At 36.5% G+C, this 14910-nt stretch overlaps 1 protein-coding gene across 1 annotated transcript; it reads right to left on the bottom strand.

The window, feature by feature from the left end:
- Positions 1–432: 432 nt before the first annotated feature.
- LOC135695333 (carotenoid-cleaving dioxygenase, mitochondrial) lies at positions 433–10932 on the bottom strand. The gene is made up of 3 exons (XM_065214397.2): positions 10719–10932; positions 5236–5519; positions 433–2890 (listed from the first exon to the last, which is right to left on the bottom strand). Exons 2-3 carry the CDS (start codon positions 5432–5434, stop codon positions 1296–1298), a joined length of 1794 nt encoding a protein of 597 aa, XP_065070469.2. The 5' UTR covers positions 5435–5519; positions 10719–10932; the 3' UTR covers positions 433–1295.
- Positions 10933–14910: the final 3978 nt, after the last annotated feature.

Raw genomic sequence — 14910 nt, 5'->3', positions numbered from 1 at the left:
TCTACATGCATGTTTTTTTTTCTATTTCTTTCCTTCGTGCATTAGTTAATGCTTGGATGACTTGCCACTTTTGTTGCATTAACAAGCTGTTACTAGTCAGTAGAGGAAGACCATTGCTCTTCTTCCCTTTCAAAATCGTTTGGGGTTTTAGTTATGGCCGTCTTTGCGATTGGCGCACCGACAGCCCAAAAACGAATGATCCAAATGATGAAAGAATGCCACCTTCAGTCTTATGATTGACAATGGTAAAATATTCTGAGAACCATCTTACCCTTATTTGCAAACGGTTTTTATTTTGTTACCTGGAAGAAATATTAAAGAAATGTGACTATAGTCAAGTTTGAAGCTTTTGGACACAAAAGAATAAAGCCCCCAGAGCAGATCGTGACAAAGATGGAAGTAGCCTATTTTATTCCTTTGCGAGGAGATGTCTACTAGAATTACTTAATCGATCAAATGTTGATATAAAGCTTGAGTATATATACATAATTTCTAGAGCAAAATACCTCCTTAGAAATTGAAATCTCATAAAAGCCCCTGGAAGATGGTATATTATTCAACTGTTGCCCAGATTTTTATGCATCTATCTCTTGAATATCTCTTGCCTTAAAATGGTCTTTCCTGGCAGGATGCCAATCTCTACAATCTTGTTGAGCGTATCGCCAAGCCAAGGACGCTCAGATTTCATTTACCAGCTCTACAAAATCTGACAAGAATCATCCACGTAAAAATACTTAACATTTCCTTTCAGTATGAAGGCTCTTATAAAAAAGAAGTTTCACTGTTAATTACTCTTGGAATTTTCAAATGGTTGGATTGGGGCCCCATTTTCAAAATATCTTTTAATTTGTTAATCCAAAAATTACTCATTATAAATCTCATAGATTGTTAGTGACAAATAATAATTTTTTTATTGGATGTTTCATTGTCCTCTTTGATTTATTAGATATCATCACTATTGTATGATATTGAAAGCAATGGATATTATAAGCAGTAATGGATATTATCAACTCCAAATAATATTACAATGCATCCGTTACAGTGTGGAATTTCTCTAATACAGTGAGAGTGGCAATATTAATGGCTATTATAAACAGAAAGTTATTTTGTACGTAAATATCGAAATGTTTCATTGCAACGAAGAGTTGATTGATAGATATATCATAAACATAGCCATACGCTTCTAAATAAGCAAAAGCTAATTTTTAGAAAATTATCAAATCCAGAAATATCAACTGTACGTTAATAGGGACGATAATCGGTTTTTGTGTTTGTTACGTTCAAAAAGTTTGCCTTTAACAAAAACTGTAAAGGTTAATAGCGGCAACAATCCAGATGCCCTGTATAATGGAAAGAGAAACTCCAGATGATGACTGGGTTGTTTTTGGTTTGGTTTTAACTGTTGTTGCTGGCGCTTTTGTTGCTGGCATACTTGTTGCTGGGACACGTGACTTGTAAAATCTGTTGTGAATACCTATTAAGCCAGTATTGGGATTCTTCACCATTGCAATAAGCTTCATGTCCGTTGCATTGAGAACAGCTAGGAAGCTTGAAGATGGTACTGTATCAGAAACAGGACCGGAGCATAAAATTACGCCTTCATCTTCACCAACCGCTTCGTCCGGTTGCAAAAATACAGGCTCTTGCGGATAAAATCCAACTGTTGGAACCCAGTAAGTTACTTTTTTTGTCTTCACGTTTAGCTTAGCAATACGAGGTTCTTGAGTTCCAGGGTTGCTGACAAAGTAAGCATATGTGTAGTCTTTGTTATGAAATCTATCATAATTGATCTGTGTGAATTCGGCTTTTCCATAAGGCTCAGTTTGAGTGAGAGAGCCACTCAAAGAAGGATCATAAGACCATGTATTCTTGTTGATTGCAATACGAAAAAATGATGCACTCCAGTTGAAGCCATTCATAATCTCATATAGCGAAGATATTTTTACATAGAGATCAGTGTTATTATAGGCCAATGTATCTAAGTAGATGAAGTTGCTATCTTCAAAGGCATTCAGGTTGTGAGTGAAGAATCTCGCGAAGGGAAGATATACTCTGTGTACATTTGACATGTTATTTCGATCAAAAAAGAGAAGGCTTGAGTTAAAGTTTGGATAGAATTTGAAAGAGCGTGGAAAATATCCAATTATTTTTCCTTTATTGGCATAGTGTTGACAATAATCGAAGAGATAGGAAGACATTGGGACTATAATGTAGTTGTTTGTTGTTTCTAGGTAGTGGTAATACCCTGGCATAATTTTGATGTCGTCCAGACTCAGTCCTGAACTGCATTTAGTGAGGTTGTACTTTCCAAGGACATGGCGGCCAGTTACAGTGCGGTTAGGCCCTTTCATTTTGTAAACAATGATGGCAGCTTCCAGGTCATCAAGCTTTGTTGGAGAGGCTCTTTCAATGTCGACTGTTGAATGCCAGATAGTTCCATCTTTTTCTCGTTGTTCATGCGCAGGGCTTAAGATAAAGTTGTTTGTAGAAAAGCTGGGAAATCCTTTATTTTGAAACTTTCCTAGATAGTTACCAAGCACATCGAGCTCTGGCGTGACTTTCAGTTCTGCTGCAGTGTATATCGACTCGGTTACTGCAAGAACTGGATCTTCCGGTCTGGACTGCCAGAAATTAACATTTGGTGCGGTAAATAATGTCTCGTTGTATTTTATCTTCATGTTTTTCTCGTATGCAGAAGAATTAATTGGAGAATAGACAGTGTTCCAGCTAATTTTAGCCTTTGCTATACTGTAGTTGTATTTTTTCCAAATGCGGGATGCCTTTGTATCATAGATTTTATTGGAATATCTTATCTTGCCTTTTTTGATCTCATAGCGTCCAACCATTGAGATACAATCGAATAAATGAGGTATCCAATCATCTTTCGGTCCTAAGAATAGAAAATACTTATTGAAAACCATTTGTCGATTATGACATCAAATATTCTGTACAACAAGATCGATCAAACAGTAGAACCTATATTTACGTGAAATCAAATGCTTCTCTTTCATTATTTTCAGGGACGTTGCGACCGGAAGGAGGGGAGGGCTTGTGTCATAATTGTATCTCAATGGGAAATTTCAGGTAAAATCTTCTCTGTGGAAGAAACGCTTTTAGACCAGGCGTATATAAACAATTTTGACAAACCTTTTTTATGTTTGATGATTTCTAAATTTTTTTCCATCAACCATTTCTAAAACATCTCCTTTGTTATCATGTTGATTTGAAATTGTAGTGTCTGTTGGCCCAAAAGTTTGGTAATGTTTTACGAAAATTGGATTTAATCAAATATCTCGAAAACATCTCTTTTCTTCTCACATTGAATAAAAAGTGTTTGTTGGTCAGCTTTTGTGCGATATTTAGAGACGTTTGGTAATGTTCACAACAATTTGATTCCATCAAATATTTAATAAAGTCTATTTTGTTGTCATGTTTGATCAACAACTATACTTGCTTGCGCGCTAGACAATATAATGAGACAATATTACTTGAAATTTAAGAAAAATTATACTAGGAAAAAATAGCGAATTTGTTAAAAGTGTTAGTTTTTTCACCGTATTAAACACGTCATTGCAACGCTTTAGCAGTGAGCTAAAAGAAAGTAAGAAAAAAACACTTGATGCTGAGAGCTTTCAGCAGAGTTCGAGTGTCTAAAATGTTAATAGAAATTTGATTTGATTTTGGCAGCTCTAAAGAAAAGGACTGCATATCTTCCTAATTCACAGTCTCCCTAACACGTGATTGCTCCCTTTTCTGATTGGCCAATTCTGATTAAGGCCCCGTTCACACTGCTTCGTATTCATATGAAAACGGATAAAAAAGTATCCGTTTGTGCCTTGCGTTCACACTGCTCCACCTTCAAAACGAAGACTTTTGAAAACGCACTTTGAAAACGGAGACTTTTGAAAACGCAAAAGCGCAGTGTGAACACCGAAAACGGATACTTTTGAAAATGCTAACAACAACAACAATACTGCAAGATGCTAAGACCGCGCCAATTTGAACAACTTATCTTAAAATGGCTGATTCACTCGAAGTTAGTATACTACTCGGAGAAAAATTAGTGGCAGTGAGCTGTTTGAAAAGTTTATTAGCAGTGGCAAGTGCTGTAAACCAGTTCGTGGAGTTTTCCTTTTTATTCATAGCGGAGCAATGTGAACGCTTCATCGTTTTCATAACGTTTTCAAATGTATCCGGATCAATGTGAACAGGTAAAACGGATCGATGTGAAAACGGATAAAAATCAATACGGAGCATTGTGAACATAGCCTAAGAGCCAAGTTCAATTTTTCTTTGCTTGGAAATCTCGATCATTTTCTTGACGTTTTATTGACGTTATGTAAGGCTTAGGTATGTTGTTATAGGTTTGTTTTCCCAAAGCCCTTTTTAAATTCTCTACTACCAAAAACTTGGAAAATGATAATATGTTATTCTTCCAGCAAATATGACAAAGCCGGTAGTTTATTATCCTTGGTCAAGGCGATGTGAAGCACTTGGTCAAGGAATTCAATAGTGTATGTAAGCCAAGTCTGTGTGTAGCGAATTCAAATGCCTATGCAATTCAAATGGCTAGATTTTATCGAGCATGAAAATATCGACAAAGCAGACTTCTAAATGGAACCAAGGAAACGGTGAGCAAATTAGAGTTTGAGAAGACTAAAACATTTTGGGGTGGCTAGACATGCTAAAAAGTAAGGGTAGGGGGATTTTATATGTTTTAAAGTGCATTTTTTGAAATTGTTGGGATTGGGGCTAGAGCATTGTACCTGAACAGAACCGAATGCGCAAACGAACACAATTACGTGATTAGGGGACTCAGTTTAACAAACAAACAGCTGAGCAAATATTTCTATTTCTTAGAAAATCAATTTCCATTTGTGGTATGAATAATTCATAATTGAAACTTCTCCTATCAAACTATCAAGTCTTTAGCAAAAAAAACTAACTGGACTAGCCTTTGCACATTAAACATCAACTTAATCTGAAATTAAATAGACGAGTATTGACATTTTGGTACAAAAATGTTGATATTCAGGTGATTTTGATAAGGTCAACGCTCTTAAATGCAGCAGAATGGTACATCACTTTCTAAGTTTTGCAATAAAGTGTTTTGTGACGTCAGCTAAGCATTTCTATAGTATGAATATTTTCCGTGCTAATTGCTTGTCTTCTTGAGCATGAAATTTAAGGCCACGCAATAAGTCAAATAAAGTGCATATGAAACACAAATATTACCATCTATATCTCCATATGAAGCACAGGATTGGCGCACGAAGTCCCCTTCAATCCAACTGGGGATCTCTCCAGTGATATCGGAAAGAGGCTGATTCTGAACCTCTTTTGTTGTTTGGTAGAAAATGTTGCGATAGTTTGGATCGTATCCAAAAACGCTGACCAAAAGCGAAAATGCAATCAATGTATTGACAATATCCATCGTCTTTGGTCCAGACTATCTTTGATTATTGATTCAGGTTTTCACAAGGAGCAGCGAGAATTTCTTTCAGAAACAAGTTACGGTGCTGTGAAAAAAGTAAACCGATTTTGTTATTGATTGTTTGATAAAATTTGATTTGTTAAAGGCTATTTTAGAATGGGAAACATGCTTACGGCATTGTACAAAAAAAACTGAGTAATCAGTAATCAATTTACTGTGGACCAAGTTGTCTTGAAGTACTAAAGCCTTTTTGCACTTCACAAACAAACTAGGGACGATCCGAAGTTTGTTTACACCTAATTAATATTTGTAATGTTAACGCAACCACTAGCCAGGGCTCGCCCCGAATTCGACCCAAAAAACACCTACCCTGCTTTGGAGGTAGGTTCGTGCCGAGTTCCCCACTTACATCGTGGTCCAGGTCAGCTGCTCCGAAACACGTTCCTGGGAAAGCATGACTCCAGGCCATCCGGAACTGGGGGGCCGAGAGCTGGGGGATGGAGCCCTTAAAAATTGTCAGACTGTAGCATATTTCCTTAATAACAGTTGTGTAATAGGGGTTTTGCCAAATGAATCCACCCTATTGCTACCGTCGATATAAACTAGTCCTTCGATGAGAGTTGAGACAAAGAAACAAATAAATAATGTTTTAAACGTCCATCTTCCGATCATGCGATCTTTCCGCGAAAGGTTATAAGCTTCACAATGTTTCTATACAGTTGTCCCATAACGTCGACAGTTCTCCTAATAACAGACACAGTCTTTCACAAGCACTGTCCATTCAACCTATACTATAATAATGTACAAGCAATAAATCGTCACGCGCGATTCCATAAATCCAAATTCGTATTTTATAAATTCATACTTCATGTCGACAAGATCTTTTACAAGCATCTCGCCACACTAATTAATCGCTGAGAACCTAAAGTTTTTCCTAAATATACAAAATATCAAACCTTAACCCTATTGCTCTTAACCATGAATCTAATTAACTCTGAAAAATAACACGGTCAAAATATAACCTAAACAAGAACTAAGTTAAAACCTACAAAGCTATATTTTTACAAAATAATAGTGATTACAAAAGATACTACTCCCAAGATTAATTAGATAAACTGAATAAAGATGCAAAAATTCCAAATGAAATAATTGCATGCGACAGCATGCCTCCTAATCTTGACAAAGATTGAGATTTTACTGCAACGTCAGCAAATTTTTCCTATGGCAACAGGGAACAGGATCCCTATGGCAACCGTGATTTTAGTGATCATCGCATTTTGATTTATAATTTTTTCCTGTGTCATGCACTTCACTGCGAAATGTAAACTCTATTGGTTGAATGTGAGTGACTCATACACCTGAGCGACTCCTGAAGTATGACATATTAAAGACATTAATCGTACATCACTGATTAGGGAGGCAGTGAAGCCTATCAATTTCCGCATTGCACGGCAAGAAGTGAATCAGTGCATGGCGTTCTATTGCATCTCGCTATTAAGCTGGTCATTTCGTGCGTTTTGTGTGTGTAAGGATTGACAGACTGACAAGAGAAGGTGATCACTTGATACACCTCGTCAATAATATCTGCTTCAAATATTTGACTGTTTGTTTGCGAAGGTCCACCAAAAAGAGATTAAAAAACAAGTCATAAATAAGAACAAACCAAGTATTTGCCATCAGATCAATAAACTCATTTTGTTTAAAAATGTTTAGGGACTGCAAAAAAAACTGTAGATCCTCCAAAAACCAACACTCTATACCATCACTCTTAATGCAAAAAATTATGCGTTACCTTCCCATTTTACTTGAAATTCAATTACTCACGTTCCTAGGTGTTTCATATTTTACAGTTTAATCACTTAAACTTCGCACGTTTCATAAAATTGTTTGCACAGCACCTCTCCGTTTTTGCCGTACAAATGTAATTTCTCCCGGCCTCACTTCCTGTTGTCAAAGCTGCCTCGAGTTGACTGACGCGATTGTGATGGTCTGGCCCAGGTAAAATTGTGAATAGATGCAGAAATTTTAGTTTATGAAGTAGCAACTATCTCTTGAGATGAATAATAGAAAATAGCTAGGCCCATTTGTCATGGTTTTATTGCCATTTCTTTATTTGATATCTAGGTATTCGCTGTACACTTTGGAAAACTTCCTGAACCTAGTCTTCTGCTTGTGCACGTGGCGAATAAATTTATTCATATGGCGAGCCTATCCTTCTGTATAAACAGTGGCGTAGCTAGCCAAGCAGTTGTCATGCCCTCCCTTCAAATTTGAAAAAAATGGGTGTGGCCAAATTTTACCACGCCCAATTTTTTAGTTGATGAGTTCCTTTTGAAAATTTCAATTTTAAGTTCCTTGTGACTTATAAAAAAAATTTTGATAAACTTTTGGAATGAGCTTTTCTTATTTCATAGCAATCATCTTGTTACACCATGAAATGACCTTTATCTTATTGCTGTGACCCTGTTTTGGTTTGTTGGTAATTTATACAGACAGAGTTCTGACAATTTCCAAACAGAACTGTACAAAAGACATTAAAAAACATTAGTTTAGTATAGTAGATAAACTTACTAGGTATTTTGACGTGATTGCTCAATAGGCATATTTTCGATGCATGAATTTGTGAAACAAATTATTATTATGCGTGAATGCGTGAATAGACAGACATTCACGCGTGACCTGTGAATTAGCATTACTCATGGCGTTATTGCGTGAAAATGAGTGCTGCAAGCTAATTTCAAAATGGAGTGCTATAGTTTTTACAAGCAAAAAGATTTTGGTTTTCGGTACCAGACCAGATAAATGTCTCTATTATTCGGAGATTTCAATGCCAATTGCTCTGCCTAAAAGAATATTATCTTGTTAGATAGTTATTAAAAGTAAAAGAGATTCAATGGGGCGTGATCGTGAAAGTTATATTCCAGCACTGCGAAAGCGCGATTTGCAATTAATTAACGCGTTATTCAGGATGGATACCTGGTACCCCCGAAATTTTGCCCCAGGTTAAACTAGCTTGAGTTCATCTCGAGTTGAATTCTGCAGTGTAAACAGGGTTAAGAGCAAAGAAGAATAATCTTTTGATTGGCTGAAGTGCTACCATTTTGAATTTATGCCAATTAGCCTCGTGCTATAGAAATCAATGGGGAAGTTGCGGCCGAGAGGTGCAGGGCTAAAGGGGTTGTGACATAAGGAACATCCCGCGTGGCAACACGCCAGTTTGCGAAAGTTATTTGGGTGAAACAACCTGCGTTCAATAGGAAAACCATAATGGAATAAAACAGCTTTTTGTATCCGTGCTCATTGTGCGAATCTTTTGCATTTTTAGACATTTTTTGAAAGGAAAGGAATGATAAAGATTCTTTCTTCAATTATATCACCATTTTTCTTTGGATAAGGAATGGCGATACGAAAAGCAAAGGCCACTTTTACGGCTAGAATAGCGCAACTCGCAGGCAGGGAGCTGTTTATAGAAATTGGCCGAAATGACACTAAAAAACCTACCTTACCGATGACTATTATAAGCGAAAAACATTATTAAAGTTTGCTGGACAAATTTTAAGCAATCATTTTGTTGTAGAATGTCTAATTCTATCTGAATTTGCCAAGACAAACGGAATCGAACGGAATGACTCTTCTATCTTCGCCATTATTGAATGAAGCTTCATTTTCTTAACCTAGACCAAATTAACATACACTTTTCGTTTCGATAGTCGGTACAAACGCTGAAATATAGCAATTGCAGGGCCACCGATGAAGGGGGGCCGGAGGGGGTCCATGGCCCCCTCACATTTTTTAAAAACAATAAAGCTTTTCTTAAAAACCTTTGTTGTGATTGTTATATTTTATCTTGGCCCCTCCACTTTCCAACTTGCGTCGGAGCCCATGAATTGTCCATTCCATATTCGGTAAATACGCTCAGAAAATACAATTTATCGAGTTTATCGATGCACCGGAGCACCACCCGCCATTATCCCGATGTTCAAGTCAGGCTAAAAACGCGCAATGTCCCGTGTATTTGGTTTGTTTAAAAAACTCATGACACAGTCTTACATGCAAGCAATCTAAATGTTGGTAGGACAAGGAAAACTACACTCTGCTAAGTACCACCCACTATTCTAGTTCGCATCCTCATTTGTAGCAGTGTCGCTGTCTATAAAGCAAAGCATTTCGAAAGAATAAGAATGCAGTATCTTGTTACTTTTGAGTCTAGCATTGAACAAAAGTTATATTTTTTGGAAGTAAATTATAAAATGATATTCTTGGATCCTAAACAAACTTAAGCTTCAAATCTCATATTACCGGATTAATCCTTCTTATTTAGCAGAGGAAGAAGATAAATTTCCAAATGAGTGAAGCAACCCCCGTCTTGAAGTAAAAGCGCATTGAACTGAATAATCATTATTCAAATCATATCATATCACTGTATCACCCTTATCCTATCTCCTTTCATATCACTCAAAAGTACTGAAACCAGGGCTCTGAGGATGATACTCGGTGGCGTGGCCATAATAAATAAATTGATAGTCCCTTTTACATTCGTTCTTGTTTATTATGTCATTTGTATTCCATTAATTTTGTTCGTTGACGTTTTAAAAACAGGGCAAAACTACCAAAGTCCTTGCAACTGGAATTTATTGATATGGAAAAAACTTACAAGCATACAAGAATTTGCAAAGATGTACGAGTTATTTACTTGGGTTCCTCATAACTCTGAAACATATTCAAAACACAGTTCATGGTCCATAATGTTTAAACCACTTATACCATTTGTTTCATCTTGTCTCCTCTCTATCTTATTTTATTGACTTAAACTGGGTGCAATACTTGTGCTATTGAGCGAGTCTTCTTTTCTTTGCTCTTCCATTTATTTACTGGCTCTTTCATTTACTTTCTTCCATTGCGTGGACCCACCTCGCACACCACATTTTGGGGATGCGAATAATTTAAAAAAAAGTCGCGATTTGCTTTTCATTATACTGAAACCTTGTGCAAAGCAAAGAAAAAAAAACCTGCTTTTCAACTCAGTTATCGGTCGCTTTTAGATGTCTGCACTTTGCAAAAATTAATGTAAATTGAATGCTTTCAAAGCATATATTTGAGCTACAAAACAGATAAAATGTAATGTGATGTAAATTGTACAAAAAGAGTTTAGCAATAGATGTTAAAATGAAAGAAAAATTACTGAAAAAATCATAATATAATGCACAGAATCATGGCTTTTTTCTCATATGGAAGACACTGCTTTTATACAATTGAAATTTTCTCGGTCTAATAATTGAAATACCTGGTCAAAGAGTGTGTAGCTATGTGTTTCCTCCTCTGTACACATCTGCCTCTGTCTTTGATGTTAATTACATCAAGATATATTTATACTGGGTTTTTTGGTAATTGACATTTCCCATTTTGAACAAAGATTATACTTGGAGTAATGGTGCTTCGCAGAGGAACAGGTTTAGAGGAAGTGAAGTGATGCTTTCTTTTTGTAACAATGGCACCCATCGCACTTTTGTTTTCAGGCGTCCTACAGCGTTCGTCGCGCGATTGACGATCGTCTAGTGGAGATTCCCCTTAAACAAAATAATATGGAGTTGCTTTCCTCGAAAAATTCCTCGTCTAGCAGGGAAGTGATGCACTGAAGGTATAGGTTTCTAAATCTGAAAGGACTGATGTCGTTTTAATTGAGTGACGCACGCAGGCGACGTGCACTGATGCTTGGCTTTCCTTTTCGAACTCGAAGCTGTCGTCGACCGTTGTGTCGTGTGCTACAGCTACAGTAGTCAGTCGTACAGATGACTATTCTGTTTGAACCTTCCTGTTTCCACTGGAGAACAGTTTCAAATTATTTTTCTTTATGGGATCATGAAAACCTGTCTCTTTTTTTAGAAGTCTTTCATTTCGAAAATTGTCATGTTCTTCTTCCCCAACTTTTCTTATTGACATAACATCAAGTGCTTCTTCAGTTGCTAGTGGAATACCAGAGCTTAGGTTAATTAACTTGGTTTGATCAAGTTCAAAAGCAAAAGGATTAATAAACTCTTCCTCAGTGGTGGTGCCAGGGGAGGGCTAGGGGGGGGGCTATAGCCCCTCCGTCGGAAGCATCTAGCCCCCCTATCGGAGGAAATTTTGGGTTATTGTCGGAGCAAATTTGACAAAATAACGTACAAAAATTGCATATTTAAGTCATTTTAGCCCCCTTAGTCACGCGATTCAACGTCCATTTCAATATACCTGTGCTATCAGACGCAAAATGAGTGATTCCTCCTGTCTTTTTAGCATCTCGGTTCAGGGTTTGTTCACCACGTTGATCAATTGCAACTCTCAAGGGAAAATGTTCTTGTGCTTGAACAGACATACCTTTCTCGCGTAGCAGACCTTTCAAGCCAGGATACAGCTTTTCCATTTGAAAAAAGTACTTCAACATAAAACGAACCATAGCGAGCGTAATTTACTTTCTGTAATGAGAAGTACAGCGACAAAAAAACTTCCAGGAAAGCGTCAGTAGGTCGATTGTTTTCGTGAACAGCAATGTGCATCAAGTGTTGTTTTTCCATCAAATCCAAATACAGACTAAACCAAAATTGTGCCGTAAGGCCGAACTCGCCATCACGAACTAACTGCCGAAATTATTGGTATTTTGTGAAGAAGTTGGCCTCGCTTGATAAATGACCAGGTTGCACTCTTCCGAAAATCGCTCAAACAGTAGCCGTTCTAGGGCTTCTGAGAAAGTAGCATGGACAGTCCATGCACGGTTATAATGTGTCCCACCCAGAACACCGTTCAGGCTTCCTGGAGAACAAACGCTTGCCTGAAACACTACATCTTCGAAACCAGAACATTTAATAACTTTTCTAACGACTCCAAAGTTTTCTTTGATGAAGTGGAAGTCACCCAAGTGAACAACATTCTCAAATATTCGTGAATAGTTCCAGATTAGCTTGTAAACGTTCATTGCGGCGCCAACGTCCAGAGTCACGTTAACAAAAGGCATGTTTGCCTCTTTAGCCAGCTTTTGAAGATAAGACAGATATCTGAATATTGTTGCAAAATCTGTAACTTTTGCATTTATTGGAGGCAAATATGTGATATATGTGGCAAATATGTGAAAGCGGAAAGAGTTGTTTTCTTGCTGCTGTGCACCATCCAGAATAGGTTGAAATTGTCTGATCCGCTGCAATTAGTCCTTGAATTAGTATTCAAAAGACATACCTAGCAACATCTCACGTTATCGAAGATTCTATGACTGCGTTACCGTCCGGAAATTTCTCTGGTTCCTTCTTTGGATGAACTAAAACACCTTCAGATTCATCTTCTTTTGGGACTATTTTCCGTTTCTTTGACCGTGGAAACTCGATCATAGTTTTGGCAGAAATCGCAATAGGTGAAACTTCTTGTAAAACATATGAGTTGAATTGATAGATCAATGACCTGTTTGTGTTTCGATATTAATCTCGAAATTATCAACCCAGAATTATGTCAGCACTGTTTCATTTTCATCGCATGGCATGAGAGGCAAAGTCTTAGATTTCGTAGCTAGAAGTTGCGACTTTTCGGCCTGAGAGAAAATTTTAATTGGCTTCCTTTGACCAGAAAGATTACGGAGGCCAAGGCCAAGCAAGAAATGCTTGGTTGTAATACATTTTCCTCTTGTGACACCAAATATCAGGTCTGGGGATTAGGAGTTGGTTAACTTGTTTCCGATTTTTTCATGTTAACGTATAATCTTCAAAGGACCAAATATTTGATAAAATCAATATGGGGTAAAGTAAGTACTTTAATAGCTACCGTTTTCTGAATATCTCAAAGAAGATCATTTAAGCATTGCCCGATACCATCTCAAATTTCATATGAAGAACATATGTCGCAAATTCCCAGTATACTTCGGCATTTTATAATTGGAAGTTCCAAACAAACAGAGACATTAAAGTAATAACCACTTTCAAATCATAATTATACACGTATATAAATATTTTCAATCAACAATTGTATGAAATGCTTTTTCAAATTAAATTTACGAAAATAAATTTTCAGAGGTATTAAACCTACGCATGTTCCAAGTAAACGACAGTCCTGAACTGTCAAGAAAATTCTTAATACTAGGGATCCGTTTCAAGTTTTCATCTTTGAAGAAAATACTGCACAGCATATTTGTTCACGTTCACAATTAATTCGTATGTGATTATTTCGTAAAGTGATCTAGAAAATTTCATTGTTTACTCTCTTGCATGTCTACCTCCTATGTAAAAATTTGTTTGAATGGAGCATCACATGGTTTTAATTGTAAACCTACCGACATGTTCATCTCTCAAATACGTGAGACTATATATTTCATGGCCTCAATTGTCTTTAATCTGACGCATTTCATTAGATAATATTCTATTATAGGGATCTTTTTATTAGCAACAGCTTATAAATAACGATAGGCCACATTTTTAGAAAGTTGAAAAACAAGCCTACATTAAGTAAAAATATTTCCGACGCGACAAACTTTCAAACATATCTTTGTCCGAAAATTTATTTGCACAAAATATAGTTTGTTAAGTTTGTTACTCCAAAAGCAAACCACGCATGCACAATAACAATAGCATTTGGAAAATTTTGTAAAACAGTCGTTGTCCCAAGCTAAAAGTAACACGAGTTCAAATAGACAACATCACAGTTCTCTTCGCTTATCAAAATATCAAACTGACTTTCTTTTTCTCATTTTTTCGTATCGTTGGACCCAGCAGTATCAATGCCTTCAAGAAATGACTGATCATAACTTCATCAAAAAGACCCGTTTAAAATATTTAAACGTATAAGAAATATAAGCACATATACCTTTTGGGGAAAATTGGAAACATTTTAGTTGTCATGTATTGCTACTATACCCCCGGTTTCAGTCTTAAATAACGGTAGATTAGAGAATATCTTATTCCATCACAAGGTTCTGTTTCATTAAGACGCTTGATATCAACACAAAGCTATTGCTGAAACAAGCTGAAAGGGAAGTAGATTTTTTTCATTACATCATCAAACAAAAACGATAAACTCATCTGAGTCAATACTTTTTTTAAACCCTGATCAAATGAATCGAGCTTTCGTTCGAGCAGCATCCGACATGTTTATGTAGCGCTTTCTGGAATTCGTTGGCTTGATCCTCGCTGAATGATGTTTGATCAAGATAAAAAATGTTCAGAATAGTGTAATATGTTATAAAAGACAGGGAAATAACCGTAACTAACTAACCCGAGGTGTTTTCAAGGTTCTCTAAACTGCTTCATAAAGAGTAAGCTCAATGTGTCTTCAGCTTTCAATTGAAAGAAATGGTTTCTTTTTGAAAATGTTAATCTGGAAAAACTAAACCTTTTCATATCACACAGTTTTGTTTTTATTATATTTGGAGTGAATATGAAGATCGGTTTTTGGTAAAAAATGATAACTTTTTGCCAACTTCTTGAAAAGAAGGCTTGACCACATATTGTAGCAAAATAGGGTGA

Source organism: Rhopilema esculentum, chromosome 2 (assembly GCF_057945365.1).
Source record: "Rhopilema esculentum isolate cy_ngs chromosome 2, ASM5794536v1, whole genome shotgun sequence".
Lineage (NCBI taxonomy): Eukaryota > Metazoa > Cnidaria > Scyphozoa > Rhizostomeae > Rhizostomatidae > Rhopilema > Rhopilema esculentum.
This window is presented reverse-complemented; position numbering and strand designations above follow the sequence as displayed.